General features: G+C 40.6%; 1 protein-coding gene across 2 annotated transcripts in view; it reads right to left on the bottom strand.

The window, feature by feature from the left end:
• LOC115459249 (gamma-aminobutyric acid receptor subunit beta-2-like) overlaps window positions 1-20485 on the bottom strand; it is a 68117-nt gene extending 47632 nt beyond the window's left edge. The window contains exons 1-4 of one of the 2 annotated variants that reach the window (XM_030189106.1): window positions 20371-20485; window positions 20154-20245; window positions 19190-19257; window positions 14693-15209 (exon numbers count right to left, since the gene is read on the bottom strand). In XM_030189106.1, coding sequence (XP_030044966.1) covers window positions 15138-15209; window positions 19190-19257; window positions 20154-20245; window positions 20371-20447 — 309 coding nt within the window. In that variant the 5' untranslated portion in view covers window positions 20448-20485 and the 3' untranslated portion in view covers window positions 14693-15137. Of the gene's footprint in view, window positions 1-14692; window positions 15210-19189; window positions 19258-20153; window positions 20246-20370 lie in introns of those variants that run through there. The other variant, XM_030189105.1, reaches the window with a different exon arrangement.
• Window positions 20486-21349: the final 864 nt, after the last annotated feature.

Here is a 21349-nt window from a genome sequence, read left to right as displayed (position 1 = left end):
GCATATCATTTTTCAATTTTTTACATTAATTTTTATAATTACATCATTTTATATATGCATTTAAATGAAGTCCCTTTTCTCATTGAACTCTCATGTTTTTTGTAATGATTTGTTACCTAATCCTGATTTGCTTTATGCATTTTTAATAGTTTTTAGTTATTTATTTGCTTGTGTAATTTTCCCATATGTTTTATCTATATGTGTACTAATTTATGTATTTATGTTTCTAAATATGTTTTTAATTATTTATAGAATTAAATGACTTCTGACACAGGCGCAGTGTCAGGGGGCTATTTGAAGCTTACATTAAATTTAAGATTAAAAAAATCCAGAGTGTGATATTTCACAGACAGATGCAACCAAAGTGTCTGCAGCTAACATTTTTTGATCACAGCCTTTGAGCACCCTTTTCATGCTGTTGGTGGTATATTATGAAAGAACAAGGAAGGCTAGTGTTTAATGCACCTCAACATGCAAGTATTGGCAGAAGGGAACCATCCGACATATCAAGTACACGCCCCCAATCATTTCTGTCCTCACGCTTTCACCAACTCTTGCATAAACAGGAACAGTGTATTCTTAAAAGCTTTGAAGAGACACACACTGTACTATAACACATTGATTTGCCTTAAAATTTTATCAAATCAGACCACATGTGCTGAAAAGGGCAACGTAAGGAAGCAGATATAACTGACTACTGATGGGCTGTCATTTGCAATGACATGGGAAATGCCAATACATACGCTATGTTGTTTTATGTTATTAAAACAACATAGGATAATGAGCAAACTTCCTCCCCCCAAAACATTTTGTTGTTGTTTTTTACACCAATAATAGTGTGCATTATTTGGAAATAGTGCTCACAATGTGGAGACAGTGAACCAGGGGTGTATCTGGAGTCTGGCGGTAGGGGGGGCCAGAGCCAGAGGGAGGGGGCACATTTTAGCCCCCCCCCCCCCGGTGCCACTGATCCCCCACCCCCCGCCATTTCCGGACCCCCCCCCCGCCACTGCCAGACCCCCCCCCCCCCGCCACCAATGACATTCTCCACCCCTCCAGCCGCGCCAACCCTCCCCCGCTGCTGTCACTTACCTTTGCTGGCGGGGGACCCCAACCCCCCCGCCAGCCGAGGTCCTCTCTTCCATGCAGGCTGCAAGTTGCAATGCTTCCTGTTCTTCTGAGTCTGACGTCCTGCACGTACAACGCGCAGGACGTCAGACTGAGTTCCAAATTCTGAGTCTGATGTCCTGCACGTTGTACGTGCAGGATGTCAGACTCAGAAGAACAGGAAGCATTGCAACTTGCATCCTGCACGGAAGAGAGGACTTCAGCTGGCGGGGGCTTGGGGTCCCCCGCCAGCAAAGATCGGCGACGGGTTGGTGGCGGGCGGGCGGGCGGGAGGGAGGGGGAGGTGGAGAGGGTCGGTGGAAGGGGGTCCAGGGCGAAATCTGCGGGGGCCCAGGCCCCTGTGGCCCCACGCAGATACGCCCCTGCAGTGAACACTATTTCTGAAATAATGCACCAGGGGGTAGTCTTTTCCAGAGCGGCAGTAAGATCAATGCGGGCTTACCACACGCTAAATCTGAACTACAGTCAATCCAACGTGGCCACCAGCTGTAGTTCTAGGTTGAGCTTGTTCCATTTCTGATTCTCTGGGAATTTTTTTTTCCTAGCGTGGCCATTACCACCGGGTTACTATGGGAGCCCTTACCACCACCTGAATGGGTGGTGGTAAGTGGTCCCTACCGCATGGCCATGCAGTAAGAGTATCTTACTGCATGGACATTTTTCGGGGGGGGGGGGGCTTTTTACTCGCTGCAGTAAAAAGGGACCTGTTGTGCGGGGGAAAAGGGCCCCTGCTGCTACTGCTGGGCCCTTTTTCCCACAGCTTGGTAAAAGGAATCCATTATTTCCTGATAGTGAAACAACCGTGTTGGCGCAAACCACTGTACATGTGCAAACTAGTGCACAAGAGCAAACTCAGAAAAATAGTGCACCCTCTTTCTGAAATAATGGATCCTCTTTCCACATAGTGTGTACTATGTACAAACAGTGAGCACTATTATCAGAAACTGACAAAATGATAAAACGAAAATGAACATTTTCTGTCTGTCCGTCTCTACAACTGATAGTACAATTAGAAAAAAAAATAGCAGGTTTATTAAGGGATATGAATTGATATACTGCCTTTCTATAGTTACAATCAAAGCAGTTTACCTATTATTTGCAGGTGCTTATTTTGTACCTGGGGAAATGGAGGGTTTAGTGACTTGCCCAGAGTCACAAGGAGCTACAGTGGCAATTAAACTTAGTTCTCCAGGATCAAAGCCCACTGCACTAACTGTTAGGCTACTCCTCCAAGCATTTTCCAATAGGGATGTGCATTTTTGCATTGTTTTGAATTGCATTGGTGAGCTCTATCAGGTACTAGCATGCTCTTTTGAAATGAAACACAATGATACAAATGAAAAATAAAATGAACCAAAAATAAAGACATTAAATGGAAATTTTCTGTCTGCACACTTCTAGAAGCTTAAGAACAAGGGAACTGAGCCCAAGGTGTGTATTTGGGGGGGGGGGGGGCACATCTTGTCCTGCCTCCCTGCTGCTGTCCACCCTCCACCACAGCCCCACATACCTGGGCTGGCGGGGGTCTCCAAGCCCTGTTTCCTGCCATGCCACCTACCTTGCTTCCCCCCATGGCACAAATGCTCAGTTTTAATGAAATTGAGCATATGTGTAGCCTCATGAATGCTCAATTTCAGAAAAACTGAGCATGTGCATGGGGGGCTGGGGAATCAGGGAAGGCAGCATGGCAGTAAACAGTGCTGGAGGAAGGCTGACGGGGCCTGGGGACCCTCACATAAAGCACAATCACGTAAAATGGTCAAGTTCAGTTTAATGCAACCAAATTCTGTAGATAAGCTTTGCAGTTACCTTTTAAACCACTAAAATTGACAGATGATGTGCACAAATATTATTTAGAAGAAAGATTAGGTGGATATAATGAGGTAGTTGTACCTTGGGTAAAACTATGAAACTTATTGTGGCTCAGGAAATAATTATTACTGTATTTCAGAACTTGCTACGTCTACAGAATAGGCTTCCTACTCTCCACCCCCACCCCATCCCAACCACCACCTTCCTCTGGCTTACAACGTAGAGAAAAATGTTAGACAATTAGAAAATGATCATACTCAATGGATGACTGCCCTTACACCCTAACTAAATTATGTAATTGTGTACTTATTGATTATTATAAAAATCTTATATTTAGCATTATCTCAATGATTCTAAGCGGATTACATAATGTATATACATAATGATATAAAACTAAAAATAACAATAATATAGCATCAATATCACAGTTATAAAACTATAAAAACACGAAAGACATATCATAACAAACCAGATTATAAAACAGTAACTCATTAAATGCATATAAATCCATAATTACATCAGTCTATTAACTAGTCAAGAAACCTCCAAATGCTTTACTTCATCAACCATACAAGCCTCTGGATGGCTGGTAAACTAATTGTTTTGGTATATCAAAACATGCAAAATAAGATATTAAAACCATGTATTCAAGCCTTAGAATTTAATACAGTACCTAGACCCATCTGAGATGCATCAGCTGGCAGCAGAGCCTCGAGTTTAGGGGCCCTATTACTAAGCCACATAATAGGCACCTATATACGCCCAACAAGCGTCAGTTTGGAGTTACTGCCCAGCTACCGCATGGCCCATGCGGTAATTTTATTTTTGAAATGGTAAAAATCGGGCGGTAACTCCGACTTGATGCGCATAGGCGATTACCGCACAGTTAACATGAGAGACCTTACCACTAAGTCAATGGCTGGCGGTAAAGTCTCAGACCCAAAATGGCCGTGCACCAGTTTTTATTTTGCCGCACATCCATTTCGGCAAAAATTTTTTAAAAGCCTTTTTTACAGGCGCGCTGAAAAATGGATCTGGGCGCGTGCCCAAAACACATGCCTACACTAGCGCAACCCATTTTTCAGCGCACTTTAGTAAAAGGAACCCCTTAGTTATTCAATTTTAATCTGTGAGAACCGCACTCATTTTCATGTTAACTTCAGTAAGCTATTTCTTTGTGTTTTGCTATCCTAATGTTGGATTGATCCACATACCAAAGAACAATCATCATACTGCTTAGCTTCCTCTTATCCAAGCTAAGTATCCCTAGCTGACCCACTTTCTCCTCTTATAGGTTCTCTGTGCTTAATTAATTTAGTTGATCTGCCTGTACTCTTTAGCTCTGAGTGGTTTCTGGCATAGTGATCTTAAAATAGGGAGACAAAAAGTGTTCACTGTACTTCAGATGCAGTCTTGATGGAGCCTCAGTAGCTAACATGACTGCGCAGTTCTTACACTTCACACATGTTCTAATTTTATGCAATCATGGATTCTCAGTGATCACCACGGAACTTAACAAGCCATAGTTTCATGTCCCCACTGTGCACTAACTGCAATCAAAGTCTTTACTGTGCCTTTCATATTTTGCTTTTCTTGTTTTTCTGTCAAATTGCATGAAATAATTACAATTAACCATTTGTGTAGCAGATAGTGCTACACAAATGGTTAATAATAATAATCAGATGTATAGAGTGCTGTGCAGACACAACTGTGAGAATTCACATAAGAGGTACCAAGTACACATTTCACTATAACCCCTTTAGATTGTATGGTAAGCCCTTTAGGAACATAAAAAAAATGTACTGTACCCTTTCTGAGATGGTACCCATCTCTGTACACTAATTTTGATCACGAATTTTGCATATCTTTTAATATATTATAAACTCATTTACACATTAAGGGCCCTGTTTACGATGGGGATCTTTTACTAAGGCACGCTCACGTTTTTAGTGTGCGCTAAAAATAGGTGCATGCTAAATGTTAGAGACACCCATACGAATGCATTGGCATCTCTAATGTTTAGCGCATGCCTAGTTTTAGAGCGCGCTAAAAACGTAAGCGCGCCTTAGTAAAACACCCACCCTATGTATGCTAGCATTTTTAGCGCGTGCTAACTGTGTAGAAGCCCATAGGAATATTAAAGGCATCTACATTGTTAACACATGCTAATGCTTAAAGTGCAGTAAAAATGGTAGCGCACCTTAGTAAACAGGGCCCTTATTTCGGGGTCTTTTACAAAGCGGCGGTAAGCCCAACACGGGTTTACCGCATGCTAAAATGGAACTACCACTGGCCCAACGTGGCCACCGGTGGTAGTTCCAGCAGGAGCTCACACCATTTCCGGTTCTCCAGGAAATGTTTTCCCCTAGTGCAGCGCTAACCCAGTGGTAATCGGACATCGCCACGTGCTGCCCAGTTACTGACGGGTTACCGCAGAAGCCCTTAATGCCACCTCAATGGATGCATGGCCACGCGATAAGACTTATCTTACTGTGTGACCATTTTTTTTGGGGGGGGGGGGATTTTACCGACTGCGGTAAAAAGGGCCCTGGCACACTTGAAAAAGAGCCCCTGCTGTTACCGCAGCTTAGTAAAAGGATCCCTTTGTTTTACTTTTTCCATATATGTTATATTCTTCATTACATTTATGTTTTACAATTTATGCTTTTGTTTGCATAGATTAAGAGCAAAGGAGTCTATATTCAAAAGGGTTTAACTGAGCTTGTCACAAATGTGCTTCCCATGGACTGCCAACTTTCTTTTGCTGAAAACACCTTCTAAAAATGGAGTCATTTCCCTAACAGTTGGCTTTTGCAGCACCTCCACTTTTACAAAGCTACTTCATATATTTAACAGTGCATTAAGCCTACCTGCAGTGTCTTGCCATCTTCTCAGAGAGCAGAGAAACTGATGTCTTGCTGAGAGCAGTTACAGCAGGACATCACTTTTTCTGGCAACAGTTTAGGCCAAAAGGTAGAAGAACATGGGAACTAAGTGCTGTCACGAGAAAATTGCCAGGTTTGCTGAACTGAAGCTGCAGCATTTTACCAGGAATCTTACTAAGGAGCTAGAGTTGTTGGGAATCATAAACCTACATAACAAAGTGTCATACCAAAAGCGAAACTGAGAACTACTAATAACTAGGGAGGGACAGTCCAAAATTTTCCATGTCATTTGCATCACTTTTTCATTATTTTCGTTGGTCTTCATTTTCATTTCAGGGACATTGCAACGGGTAAAAAGTCCAAAAATGGCATGGCCATGAAGTAATATTTCACGCTAAGGTGGAGTTAAGGGCTCCTGCGCTAACCCATCAGCGCACAGTGCTGCCCAATTACCGCCGGATTAGTGCTGCACTAGAAAATAGAGACCTATTTTCCCTAGCGCGGCAAATGGTGCGTGCTGGGGCTGGAGCTACTGCCGGTGCCTGCATTGGGCTGGCAGTAGTTCCAGATTAGCCCTCATTGGGCTTACTGCCACTCTGTAAAAGGGTCCCTAAGACTGTGCACTTTTTGCAGTGAGGTGCACTCTTCCTTGATAGTATATGCATGCATGCATGACCTATCAGGAAAAAGGGTGCACTCTTTTCAAAAAAAAGTCCACGCTTTTTGCAAATAGTGCACATTACCATCAGCAAATGAAACATTTCATGTTTATTCTGCTTGTTTTTGTTTGTGATGACATACATTGACATGGGATTGCAAACTGTAGCCCATTCCTACTGATGAAATGCAATGAGAAGAGAAAAATCAGCAAACTTGAAGGCTATCTTCTTTACAAAGGGTACATATATCCTTTAAAAAAAATCCTTCTCAAGAATTATGAAGAGCTATTTTTCATTCTGAAAGTTCAGTTCAAGTGGAGACATTATGGGGGGTCCTTTACTAAAGCTTAGCTTGAGTTATCTACAGCAGGGCCTATTTTATTCCTATGGGCCCTGCTGCACATCTCGAGCTAAGCTTTAGTAAAAGACCCCCCTATAACTGTAATGTTGATGATGCAGTTTTGCAATGGAACATCAGTTCATAAATTGTTTTCCAGGATAGTCAGGAGACAACTTGAAAGAAATGCCTGAATGTCAGAGAAGCATGTGTTAGCCTCCACTCGTATTTGAGAAGGCCTGAATTCTTTAGAGAACAATCCTGATTCCGGTTTTGACCCTTAATTTATCTACCACTTCAAAAAAATAACTTTCTATATTTATGTGGAAGGGAAAAGCACTTCAGCAAAGCAGAACGTTTTCAGGCATGACATTAATTAAATCCAACGGGATCCCTCTGCTTCATCTATCACTTTACAGCACACTGTAGCTATGGTCTTAATTTTAACAGCAGGTATTTATTTATTTATTTCCCAGAAAGCTACGAATGAACGAAACCGTGTTGGAAGCAGAGCCCCATGATGAATGCTATGAGCTGTCTCATACTCTTCCAATAATTACCTAATCTTTCTGAAATGTCAAAGTGTGTGCATCAAAATTATTAGGAAGAATGAAGCTTTTGCTCATAATTTCTACACAAACGACTAAGATACAACCAGCCTCATTCCACAGTTAATGTTGACTACCTTCTCCTTGAACTGTAGGTACTGGAGTGATACTATCAGTAAATGATAGCTTTCACAGTCTATGTAGTTTCCTTTTGTCTTTTTTTAGCACAAAGCCGCGCTAGTGATTCCCACGCGGCAAATGAAAGGAAGCCCATAGGAATTGGATAAGCTTTCACTCCTTTGCCACACTGAGAATCGGTATGCACACTACCAGTTTTAGAAACATATTTTTATTAAGGATTCTGGAATAATTAAAAAATTCTAGATCACTATCTGTTTCCATGTTCAGTACAAAGTACTTCTCGTCACCAACAACTGCATTCTTTTTGCAGCTTCATGCTACCCCTGCACTCTTATTTCCCCCATGTCCCTCTTTCTGACTTCCATTCTGTTTCTGCTTGTGCCCTTCTCCATTGCCAACTCCAGATGCCACACTTTCTGTCTTGTGGCATAAGTACATAAGTATCTGGTTTCAACAATGGCCAATGCAGGTTGCAAGTAACTTGCAAAATTCCAAAAAGTAGCAAGATTCAATGCTGCTGACCCCCCCTGGGATAAGCAGTGGCTTTTCCAAAGTCTACCTTAGTATGGACTTTTCCTCCAGGAACTTGTGCAACCCTTCTTAAAATAGTTTATAGTTTTATAGTTTATTTAGAAATTTACTATGCTGCTCAAACTGACCAGCAGAACCAAGCAGTGTACAGACTAAGCAGAAAAGGTAATGAAAAAGAACACCAAATACAGGATAGGAAAGTTAAATCACAAGCAAACCATAGAAGGGAGTGAAAAAAAGGGAAATAAAAAGGGGAGGGGAGAGGATAGGAGGGAAGGGAAGGACCACAGTGACTAAAACTTAGGAGACTGACTGGCATATTTTCAAAGCACTTAGCCTTCCAAAGTTCCATAGGTTTATATGGAACTTTGAAAGGCTAAGTGCTTTGAAAATATGCCTCTGAGAATCCTAACCAGCTTGAAATATTCGCTGGAACAACCATGTTTTTACTAGACATTGAAAGATTTAAAGGAGAGCTCACCCCGAATAGATAGAGGAAGACATTTTGTAATGTTTGGGGCCTTTTCAGTAGGGCACGTGTAATGCCAGCATACAATACATTACAATAGTCTAGCCTGGAAACAAACAGAGATATAATAAGCGTGTGAAAATGATCATGATCAAAGAAGTGTCTGATTGACTGAAACTGCCAAAAGAGAAAAAAACTAGACTTGTACAAACCATACACCTGTGGGGCAAAATAAATATTTGAGTCCAAAATAACTCCTAAATAACGAAAACTCTCAGCTGGAACAATAGGATTACCAAGAAGATGAAGGGAGACATTAGGTACTTCAAGAGAATCAGTGAGCCAATATGCCATGGTCTTGTCCCTGTTGAGAACTAGCCTGTGCTGAAAAAGCCACTCGGCTACTGCATTTAAGAAGTCCTAAAAAGGCCCAAGGGATGGACAGGTAGGGTCAGTGGGATAACTTAAGAGGATATCATCTGCATAGAAATAAGCTGAGATACTCCGGGATTTAATAAAAGAAACCAAGGGACTGAAATACAGGTTAAAAAGGATGGGAGACAAGATTGAACCCTGAGGTTCAACGTCCAGCCTGACAACCTTAAAGGAGCAGTTCGAAAGAAAAGATGCAAACCAACTAAAGACTGTAGCAGAAATACCAAGAATGGATAAACAGGAAAGTAGTAAAGAATGGTCAATTAAGTTGAACGCAGCGGAGAGGTCCAAAGATATTGCTAAAAATACAGAATGCTTATCTAAGTGGGATCAAACCTCACTAAGTAATGCTGCTATGACTGTCTCTGTACTGAAATAAGGCCTAAACCCTGACTGGGTTGGGTGAAGGGCTGAAGTACTTTTATCAAATGATGATAACTGAGCAAAGACCACTTATGTGATAAGGTGGGAGAATTCAAGCCAGGCAAGATCAGGTGCAGGGTCAAACTACACATCCCAGAAGGTAGTGAGAAAGGGAAGGTGAATTCAAAAACCTGTCAGGGACTTCACATTGGGGAGGTGGAGGGAAAGACTGGAGGGTGCAGCAGCTATAGCGCTCAGGGACCAGCAGGGGGAGCAGTAATGGAAAGACTCAATTCCCCTGGGTCAAAAATCAATACAAGATGCATTCCACCTGGGAGGCAGAGGGAGGAGCTAACCAACAGGCGGGGAAGGAGCCAGAGTTAATGGAGTGTGTGGAAGTAGGAAAAGGAGAGAGTGCAGGACTGCCAGGTTTGGATGAACAAATGGATGTGGACTGTGATTGTACTCTGGTGGAGGGTTGCAAGGGTTTGAAGGCAGTTGGGTGGTCACAGGAGTCCAGTTGCTGTGTAGAGGGAGGTGTGCTGCCAACCTACAACCACTCAGGAGAAAAGACTTTAACATTAAAAAACTAGGAGGTTTGAACTTTGGAACTGGAATTCACACAGGGGGAGTTTTGCTGAGACTTTGAACCCTTTGTGAATTACTGTGTTGGGGGGGAACAGTGCTTGACATCAACTGCTTATGCGAGCTGTGTTGGGAGAAGGGGACGTGGGTGTAGAGGAATAAACAAACTTTCACTAACTGCCTGGTTGCCTTGAGAGACTTTGTGATTGGACCCCCGAAGGGGGGAAGCTGGATTGCTGATCACCTGGTTTCCTGCAGCCCTGCAGGAAGAAGCACTAGTGAGCTGACCACCATTCCAGTGTGATTACTACCAGGCTATTACAACATATAGCAAAGATTGGATACCGGATGATAATGCATAGGGATGGACTGATCTAAATTTGTTTTTTTGTTTTTCAAAATAGGATGAACCTAGGCTATTTTCCAAAGTGTAAGAAAGGAACTGGAGGTGTTCACTAATGATAAGGTAGTAGGAAGAACGTTTAATTCCGGCAGTTTAAACCAATAAGAGCCTAAGCAGACAGCATACAGTCTAGAGAAACAATATGGGGATTGGAAATGCATTGAACCAGCACATAGAGCTCTTTGACCAGGTTCACAGAACTGGCCAACCACTTCAAGAAATAAGTGTGCTTTGCTGTTTTAAGATGGAGATCATGGTCCCAATGCAACTGCTTGCATTTGTGAAGATCATCTGGACTTCTAGACTTCTTCTATTTGTGTTCTGCCTGTTGATATTGTTGTCTCAAAAGACAGACACTAGAATGGTACCAAGGATTAGCCCAGCTGGTTCAGCCCGGGTGAAATCTGTGCGGGACGACATCATTAAGGGACAGTGGTCAGCGTGGAATGCCAAAGCTCTATTTGGGCATCTAAGGTTAGTGTAGTAAAGTTAGCAGGAAGTGAGAATAATGCAGGAGATATGGTGCTCGTATCCACAGCAGACAGATATCGGGACCAATACCCAGGGACTATAGAGAAAGAACAGAGCAATGGCACCACATAAGAAATGGCTTTATGATCTGACCAGGAAAGGGGAACCAAAGAAAAATCAGTCAGGTAGGTGGTAGAGTCTCGCAGTGTCAGAACGAGGTCCAGTGTATGCCCAGCCTGATGAGTAGGGGAAGATACCCATTGAATAAGATAGAGATCCAATAAATACGTAAGGGAATTAGTCACCCAAAGGTGGGAAGAGTCATCCAAATGGATATTGAATCCCCCAGGATAACCAAGTTAGAGAAATGAACCAAAGCATCAGCTTCCCACATTTCAGCAGACAAAGCTGGTGGGCAATAAAACAAGGCAATGAAAAAGGGGACGGGGCATCCACTCTGAGCACTAGCATTTCAGAATACGGGAATTAGGTTGAGGCCACAGAAACTTAAGTCTATTAGAGAAAAGCACAGCTAACCACTCACCCTGCTTGGAGGCCCATGAGGAACAAATAAAATCATAACCAGGAGGAGCACAACTCCATCGTTAGACTTCCTCACCCTTTTATATCCAGGTCTCAGTGATACAAAAAAAGGAAGCCCCGGATGACTCTATCAGGTCTCGTATCAAAAGGTTTTTGTATGCACAGATTGGGAGTTGATCAGTCTTATGCAGATTGAGGGGCACAAAACAGAACTAGGAGAAACCGCAGAGCAAGCAGGAAACACCCTGTACTGGGCAGGGTAATGTTGATGCGGTCAGGGAGAGAGCGGTCAGTAACCCCAGAATACAAGAATAAGCAACAGCAGGGACACATGTACAGTGCCATCAGCTCAACCTTGCACAATAATCCAGGAAAATAAAGCTGCCAAATAATTTTTAAAAGGCTTTTATGAATGTGCCTTGCTCTATCTCTCCGTGTTCAAGCCCCACTTTAAAGAGCCACTTCTCTGAAATTACATTCAAATCCAAATAACCAGATTTTTTCTGATCTTGACCTTCTCACATTAAACATTTTTTTGTAATACTTATTACTATCTTCAAAGAGAATTCCACAGGTACATAGCTGTTTATATGTTGACTGCCCCGTCCCCACTTGAAAACTGCTTTTTCGCCCTGCTGGTAAAGTAATACATACTCCTGACAATACTCACATGTTTCCCTTCAAGGAAAAATAGACAGTTCTAGGGCTGGGGTGGATAACTCTAGCAGAAATATGCACAAGGATTTCATTTTGAAATTCCCAGGTCTGCACCCTGCTGCTTATCCTCTGCCTGCTTTGCAGGTTTCTGTGTAATGAATCTGTACAGTGTTGTATATGCCTAGGAGCACTTCAGAAATGTTAAGCAGTGCTAGAATTAGTAACAACAGTCTTATTGCCTATTGGCTTTTACTAATATTGACAACCAGTTTTCAATTCTGGTTTCATTCTATGCTTGATTTTACAGCTACAAAAGACCTAAAAGAAATCCAAAAACTTGGATGCATTCCAATTTATGAAGTGCTGACTTTTAATTAATTTTTAAAAATGTACCCTAACTAAAAGAATATGTCACTAACTGGTTAAGCAAAGTCATAAAATGTTGTTCTCCATCTCAGAAATTCTTGCATTAAGGGGTCCTTTTCCTAAGATGCGCTGAAAAATGGCCTACGGTAGTGTAGATGCATGTTTTGGGCATGCGCAGAATCATTTTTTAGCGCACCTGTAAAAAAAATGCCTGTTTAAAATGTTTGCCGAAAATTGCCGCACGTCCATTCTGGGTCTGAGACCTTACCACCAGCCATTGAACTAGCGGTAAAGTCTCATGCGGTAACCGGGCAGTAATAACCTATGTGCGCCAAATGCCACTTGGTGCGCGTAGCTAACGCACGCCAAAAAATAAAAAATATTTTTTGTGCGCGCACGCCAAAAATGAAATGACTGCAAGGGTCATGAAGTAGTTGCGCGGTAACTCATTTTGGCGTGCGTTGGGTGCACATAGACGCTTACGCAACTTAGTAAAAAGGGCTCCAAAATTTTGTTCTCCATCTCAGAAATTCTTGCATTAAGGTATTTAGTCCTTTGGAACATCTAGCATGTAATGTTGAAAAAAAAATATATATATATACACACACAAACCTGTGTAGGGAGAAGGAGGGTGTTTGTAATCATAGCATAAAAAAAATTGATGAAGTATCAGTCTTTATATTTTTTCATGCCTAAAATGAGTGTTATGGGAGTAACAGAGAGTATTCTATGGGGGGAAATGGGTTTCACTACATGCAGGAATACATTATTTACTCAAAGTGATACTTTTAATGAGCATGTTATTAATGGAGGCATTAATGACCACAACAACTTAGGAAGACAAAAGACCAGCGTTTTGAACAGCAAGAAATGGGTGGATGATGCATACAGGGACAAGTGCTGATCCAGGGACTTAATATTATTATTATTAGCATTTGTATAGCGCTACCAGACGCACACAGCGCTGAACACCTGATACAAAGAGAGAGTCCCTGCTCAAAAGAGCTTACAGTCTAAATAATACAGTCAAGACAGTTACGGGTGATATTGGGAAGAAATATTTTCCACTTTGTCAAAACTGACTTAGGGGCCCTTTTATCACACGGAGGTAGGGCTACCGCTGAATTTGCATGTGGAAAATCAGCCCTACCTCCGGGCTCACCCAGGAGCCTGGCGGTAGTTCTGGGTCTGCTGCACATCATTTCTAGTGCTAGAAAATATTTGCTATTTTCTAGCATCAGTCGGTGGGCAGTAGGTGTGCCCTGCAGTAATCGGGCAGCGCAATTACCACCTGGTTACCACCGGAGCCCTCACCGCCTCCTAAATAAGAGGCAGTAAGGGCCCCAGCAGTAAATGGGCACGCAGCAATTTTTTAATTACAGTGCAGCTCTTTACTGCCCCTTTAAAAACACCATTTTTACCTGTGGCAGTAAAAGGTGGTCTTGGTGCGCAGTGATCCCATGTGCTGATGCCACCGCGGGCCACTTTTTACCTCCGTTTGGTAACAGGGCCTCTTGACATGTACTACACAAAGGTCGTTTTTAAGCAGTGAGGAGACTGTGCTTAACGGATCTCAGCACTTTTTTTCAATCCAACTACAGAATTATATAAAACAGTGGGTTAAGAGCTAGATTCAGTAAATGGGGCCTAAATATCGGCGCTGAACCTCCCCCCCCCCCCCCCCCACTTAAGCAGCATTCTATAAGCTGCATCTAAAGTTCAGTGTGGTTTATAAAATAGCGGTTAAGCATTATGACCACAGATATTTGGAAAAGCTTATCCCAAGGACTCAACATGTGTCTCCTCTCCTGGACACACATCAATCTAGAGACAAATTTTGGACATATTTACCCTTCCCTCCTCTCTCCTGGTTTCCCTGCTCCTTCCGTCCCTTCCTCATCCTCCCCACTATTTCTTGTGTAGGTTTTCTGCTGTATTAGCTTTACTTTACTACATTGGCGTCTGCCTCTGTGGTGCGTTGTAAGCCACATTGAGCCTGACACTGTTGGGAAACTGTGGGGTACAAATGAGATAATAAATAAATAAATTTAGGCGCCACCATTTGCACCAACAAAAATGTGGTGCAAATACCCACACCTAAATTTATGCACAGAGCACCCTTATTCAGTAACTCAAATGCACTCCCCCCAATATATCCTAAAATGGCCATGACCATTCTCTTTCCTTGCCCCCTTTTTTGGGCCATGCATAAATTTTAGGCACAGATCCCTTGCATAACTTTATGCACACAATACCAATTAAATCTAATTAGTGCCAATAATTGCTTGTTAAAAAGCCAATTATTGGCACGGATTGGATTGTTATTCAATTAAATTGTGCATGCAAATCAGAACCACACCTAAATTTGCATGCATAATTTTTGGCAACCTTTACAGAATCAGGGGGTAAATCTGCAAACACATATTTAACGTAGACACTCTCACACTTCTGTGGTATAGGATGTTTAATGTTTTCTTTTGGTGGAGAAGGGAAATGGGTACTACAAGCTGCCAAACTAATTCAGGCCAACAATCCAGCCAGTTTAGCACTGAGTCTCCAAGAATTGGCATGATGCAGTTGGTTGAAGAAAGTCTATCTGTGGTCACAGTCTAGGAACACACACTGAACCTGGATTGACAACCATGTTGCACTCAATGTAATATGACTGAACTCTTTCATAAATTTGTAACATACTTCTTTGAACTCAATTATTAAACAAGCCTCCACAACATCTTGTGGCAATTATTTACATAGATTAACCATGTGCAATATGAAGAACTCAATTGGTGGTGTGCAATAATTGCCTATTTATTTTCACCACATCCAAGGAGACGAAAATGGTAATGGAAGTCAAGGAAGCTTGAGACAGCAGATAGCTGGGTAGAAGGAAATGAGAAAGACAAGGATGAAATTGGACAAGGTGTAAATCTTATGGTCTTTATCAGCCATGGAATTCTATAATATCCTCCACAACTCCAGGTTCTTGGTCCAATAGCCTATAACACGGACCACCATGCAGTACAAATTACACTTTGGACTAAATTCTATATAAGGCACCACAAAAATCAGAACCAAAATAAACCCACTCAGCACTATTCTATAAACTGTGCTTAAAGTTAGGAACAGTTTATAAAACAGAGCTTATGCCCAGGAACCACAACTACATTTAGGTATGGCCATTTACACCAATGGAAACCTGATGCAAATGCTTGCACCTAAATTAGATGCAAATCCCACCTTATTCTATAATTATGTGCATAACTGAAAGAAACGCCCACATTCTACCCATGACCCTCCCATTTCCATGCCCTCTTTTTTGACTCATGCACATACATTTTAATATGCATATATATTTTAATTAATTCTAATTAGTGCCAATAATTGCTTTATAAAAATCCAATTATTGGTGCTAATTAGCTCATTGTTCAATTAAATTGCAAATGCAAATTGGGCGTGCGCCCAAATTTACATGTGCAATTTTTAGCATTTTTTATAGAATTAGGCCACTTATGTCAAATAGCATTAGAAATGCAATATTTGCTTTATATGAAGAACTTCAGTATATAAAATGATTACAAAAATACATAAATCAGCCAAAAGCAAAATGATTCCAGTAATTTTGGTCCTGTATAATAAAGCCTTTTTCTGTCTTTGTGCTTATACAATTACTTGGTAAAAACAGTCTTTAATTTAGTATCTTAAGAAAAACAGACATTAATATGCAGATTGTTAATCAGCTATTTAAAACTACAACACTAAGCATATGAAATGGATCAGTTCAGTGATGCTATAACATAACAACCGTCAACATCAGTGTCAGTCTAATATAAGGTACATTGCAAAGAATCAACATTTTTTCCCATTATGGAACAATTATATTATTTATAAATAGCAGTGAAAAAGGACTGTGCAGATGGGAGAGAAAACATAGAGGCCCTTTTAATAAGCTGCACTAAGCACTAGCACATGCTTACCAAAGCTTAAAATAGCTTATTGCAGGATGTTTTCAGACATCCTACGGTAAGTTTCAAATCAGCACATGCTAACCGCACACAAAAAATATTTTCATTTTTTGTTGGAGATGGAGTATCTGGGGGTGGAGAGTAGGTATTCCTGTACTAATGAGTTGGCACATCCACATTACCGAGTGCTAACTGCTTAGCGTGGGATCACCACCTGAGTCCTTACCACCTACAAAATAAGTGCTGGTAATTCTTTTTAATGGCCATGTGCTAATGGCAACATTAGCTCAAGTGAACTAAATGATACTATCAAGGGGTGAGATACCCAATCAACGCAATATGCAAAAACTATAAAGAGAGGGGTTCTCTTATTCACTATACACACAAAGACTGTTACTGGAGGAAAAGCCTTGAGAAGCTCCTAGACTTTTAATGAGTCTTACAGGAGCAGGACTTCTTCATCATAGGCAAAAACCTCCTTATAAAGTGACTTCCACAGTCGGGGCACTTGGAAGAAAGGAAGAGACCAAGCGTCCTAAGCTAAGCTAAATTAATTACTTTGATAGCATAAAGTCGCTTTATAAGAAGGTTTTTGCCTATGATGAAGACATCCTGCTCCTGTAAGACACATTAAAAGTCTAGGAGCTTCTCAAGGCTTTTCCTCCAGTAATAGTCTGTGTGTGTATAGTGAATAAGAGAACCCCTCTCTATAGTTTTAACATTAGCTCAAGGCCATTAACTGCAAAAATAGAAAATCAGGCTAAGGCCACTTTTTCACCGTAGCTTAGTAATTACACCATCATAAGAAGACTGCGAATATTCAAAATTTTGGCACTGATGAACATGTGAGATCTGATACAACATTTAAAACTGTGTCTTGCAATAACTATAAAAGTGTTGCACTGCTATGATACTTCTATTTATAGTAGTTTTACTGTCATTCTACAGCATAGGTTAATGGTTTGTGGATACTCTAAAGTTTGAGTGTATTCCCTATGTCATAATTTTCATTGGTATTAGAAATATCTTTTGTTATCAGGCAGGCAGTTGGTTAGTCCATTTTTAAAACTGTAGTGCATGCTAAATCAATTTAAAGCCCATTGACCTATTAATTAAAACACATTAAGTATATTAGCATGTGTTAAAACGTTCTAACGTGCATTAATTTTTTTATTAAGGTGAATGTGTGAAACAAATTTTAAAAATGATCAACAATCAGAACAAATACCCAAAACAATACAAAAGTTCAAGCCTGTGTGCATTCTTAATTGCATAGGCTCTGTTTTTCATGCAGTTATTTGTGCTATCTTAGTTTTAAAAAAGACTACCTGGTTAATATTCAGACTAAGAACCTGAAATATTTTCACATAACTACAGTGAGTATTGGAAAACTTCAGCAGCTGCTCTACCCAATTTCCATTCAGATCATGCGTCTCTTCTAGCGTCTCTTCTAGCTAATAGGAATTCAAATCGCATTATCGACTTAAACCTATTCTTTTCTATGAAGGAAAGAGTTAAACATTAGGGATGCATGATTAAAACATTTCTGGTTTCTTTAGGAGAGTTTCCATATCTTTCCTTGTTTTCATGTGGTTTTCTGTGTTCATTTCACACATTCATTTGTACTCCAGTTTTTAAGTGTATTAGAACTTTCTAATATATACAAAGTGATTGTACATGCATTAATTTGTAGGTTTATGAATGCACTAGCGAGTATGCATGCAGCAAAATATATACCCTTAGTAAACATTGCTTGCCCTGTTATTCAACTTATGCTGAAGGATTATTCTACTTTAAGGAGAAGAATAAGGGACAAGCTGCTATACTTTTCAGGAAAAAAGGCAATTATATGGATGTTTCAAAAGAATACTGATTAAAACAATCAATAAGAGAAACAAAATTGTCAATAAACATTCAATCTGACCTCACATAAGATCAAGTACCTCATACTCTGCATTATGGTCCTCTGGTAAGGTTAAAATTGACATTCTATATCTGGACTGGCTTTTAACACATGTAGTAGCATGTTTGCCCTTAGCCAAGTAAAGATTAAGAACTGTGTGCTAATTTTGAATTAGTAAGGCACCACCAGTGGGTTACATCTTACAGCAACTCTAAAATTATCAGGTGCATTAACTTTACATTTCTTGTTAAATATGTGGAATTATTAATTGAGAATACATTTGTGGTTTCAGCAATAGAAAACTCAAACTCAAAAAAATGTATCCATCTTAAAAGAACAAGCAACTCTGGTTGTTATATTATTATAATTTGTGCATTAGCTGCAATGGAACAATGCTGTCAGCAGGGGGTGCTCTTGCATGAAGCAAGACAAAGTAAATGCCAATGTATAGCATTTGCTCCATAATGCTTACTGCTGGCATAAAGTGACATCTAATATACTAAGTCTATCTATAAATTGCAAGTGTTCTGGGCACCCTGTGATTAGGTCTATAAAATAGCTGTTAAATCTTAAACACATCATCCTAAGTACTAACTTTTTTTTTTCTGCATTTACATATATGATTTATATGAAATCTTCACATCCTAAACCAAAGGTGTATCTTTATTTAGCTCAGTACCATGTCTTCACTCTAGTTATCTATTCCAGCAAATCTACACCTCAGTATGACCGCTGCCACTCCTTATCAACTAATCAAAAAGCCAGCCAGTTGTAACTCAAGAGAGTGAAATAAGTCCCTAATGGGACATGCAAAACCAAACCAGAAATAAAGCTTCAGGATTTCCGATTGACAGATTTAATTATCCATGTTCTGAGCCATCATGCAAATGAAAATACATTCTGATGAGTAATAATCATACTGTTACAAATTATCATCCTTATCAGAGTCTTGAGGGGGAGGGGAGAATGTTAAAGAGAATGGAATACTCACCATATTGACTTCTGATACCATATCAATACTGGCAATGTCAATGTTCATGCCTACAGCCACAGGAGGACCTGTAAACCCAGAAAACAGTGCACAATGTGATCTCCAAGAACTTAACCCTTTTATGTCAGTGTTCTCTCATTTAGCAAATCAAAGATTCTGAGGTATCAAAATACCTCAGTTCCACCTGACAAGTTCTACACAGTTGTGCTCCATTTATTCTGTGTCTCAGGGGAGTTTTCATGTAAAATTCATGACAATTTCACACATACCATTAATGTGTATTTATATAATATCTGTTTACAATCCATGAAAAAAACATATGCATAGATGAAGGTATGGCATACAAAGATGTTAAATATTTGCTTGAGATTTAAAAAAAAAATACTCATATTAACTCTTCCTGTCCCAAATCATGCAACATAGAATGAAGGGGAGACAATACATTTTTAAACCTTCAAGTATAAAACATTTCTTCCTCTTACTACACCATTGTCAGTGTGCTGCCTTGTGTTCTCTATACTTTTATAGGCAAGAAATCATGAATAATGAATGACACAACTCTTCCAAAGTGAAGATGTCAAAGGGTTAATCTTTTTTTTTTCTCAGTTAACAGCACATCTCCTGTTGCAACACCAGGTCCAATCCAGCACAAGTTAGATTTAATCATGAAACTATTTTTGGTGTAAACCAAAAACATATTTCATCATAACCTCTCTGCCAAATATCAAATAGGTAAGAATGGTTTAATAACTAATTAGCATGAAAAGAAATCATTGGGATTTTTAATATTTACTCACTGAAAATATTACTCCTGAACAGAGGTTGAGACGACAAGGTGACGGAAACTAAGAAGTAATAGGTTTAACTTAGTCAACTGAACCACACAGGGAAATAGGAAGCGCCTTAAACATATTAAAACAAGCCCCAGCACTGAAAACATCTTTTAGGAAAACAAGAGCATTACCTCCAAAATCTGGCCTCAGACGGATGTCATATCCTTTCAATAATCTATCCACAGTCTCTTTAACCAATGACATATTGCTGGGGTCATTGACACTAGAAGAAAGAAAAATAAAAAGGCATCCTAGAACGGATGTATTCGGTTCTCTGCAGTGCATTCCAGTCTCAGTAACATAAATATTGAATTCAAAGTAGAGACAAGATTTGTTTCAGTCACTTACCTTTGCGCACAGACTACGGCTATGATTAAGGGGAATGACCAAATTCCAGCGTAACCCTTTCCCCGGACTCTCAGCATCCCTTTAGCGTTTGATGTGTTTAGGGTTTCAGTGAAGAGGAGAGATCCTACTTATTCTGGCCAGTGCAGTAATTCTAATGTGAGGCGCATGCGCAGAGCTTACCACAACATCAAAAGGAACAGTGGTTGCTGCTGGAGATGAACAAATTTTCTTGCAAAAAAAAAAAAAAAAATTAAAGGGGAAGAAAAGAACATCCATTGAAACAAGTCACCCACCGGAGGACTGAGTGCATTTTTTTTGAGGGAGGGGGGGCGGGGGTGTCTTTAGGATGAGGCAGCAGGGAGAGGAAAGTTGGAGCGTGTTGGTGGATGCAGCAGCGTGTCTGCACGTCCCTGCCACAGCATGCGGAATCCGAGTAGGAAACAAGGAAGAAAGGATACAGGGAAGACAGGCATAGATAAACCTATGATAGAGAGGGGATATGTGTTGGGATTTGACTTTATGGTTGTTTCTACTAAAGCAGTCTCGGGGGGGGGGGGGGAGGGTCTGAGTCTGTTCATGCACTTAAGTGGAGAAGGGGGAGTGGCAAAGATGTACACAGTCGGGGGAGAAAGCAGTAGCAATGTCAAAATATTTCTGGTAAAAGTGTTGAATGGTTCGTGCTGTGTGTTAGGAGTTTTTAACAGGGGGTGGGGTTGGGAGTTGGGGGAGGGAGTCCCAGGGATATGGTAATTCATCTCACAGGACGCCTAGGCTTAGGTTTACACCAGGTGCAGGTGGATATGAAACCAACTCTGTTATGAAATTATCAGAAGGAGACGGCAAAGGGGATCCTGTTAATCAAAACACAATAAAAAGTGGCACGGGACAAGGGGGGGGGGGGGGGGGGATAGTCAAGATATATCTACCAAAACACAAGCTAAATTCATTCAGAATGACATAGCATTTCAGCAGTGCTGTA

This window comes from Microcaecilia unicolor, unplaced genomic scaffold, assembly GCF_901765095.1.
Source record: "Microcaecilia unicolor unplaced genomic scaffold, aMicUni1.1, whole genome shotgun sequence".
Lineage (NCBI taxonomy): Eukaryota > Metazoa > Chordata > Amphibia > Gymnophiona > Siphonopidae > Microcaecilia > Microcaecilia unicolor.
The sequence above is the reverse complement of the archived record's forward strand: the minus strand, read 5'-3'. Positions and strand labels throughout refer to the sequence as shown.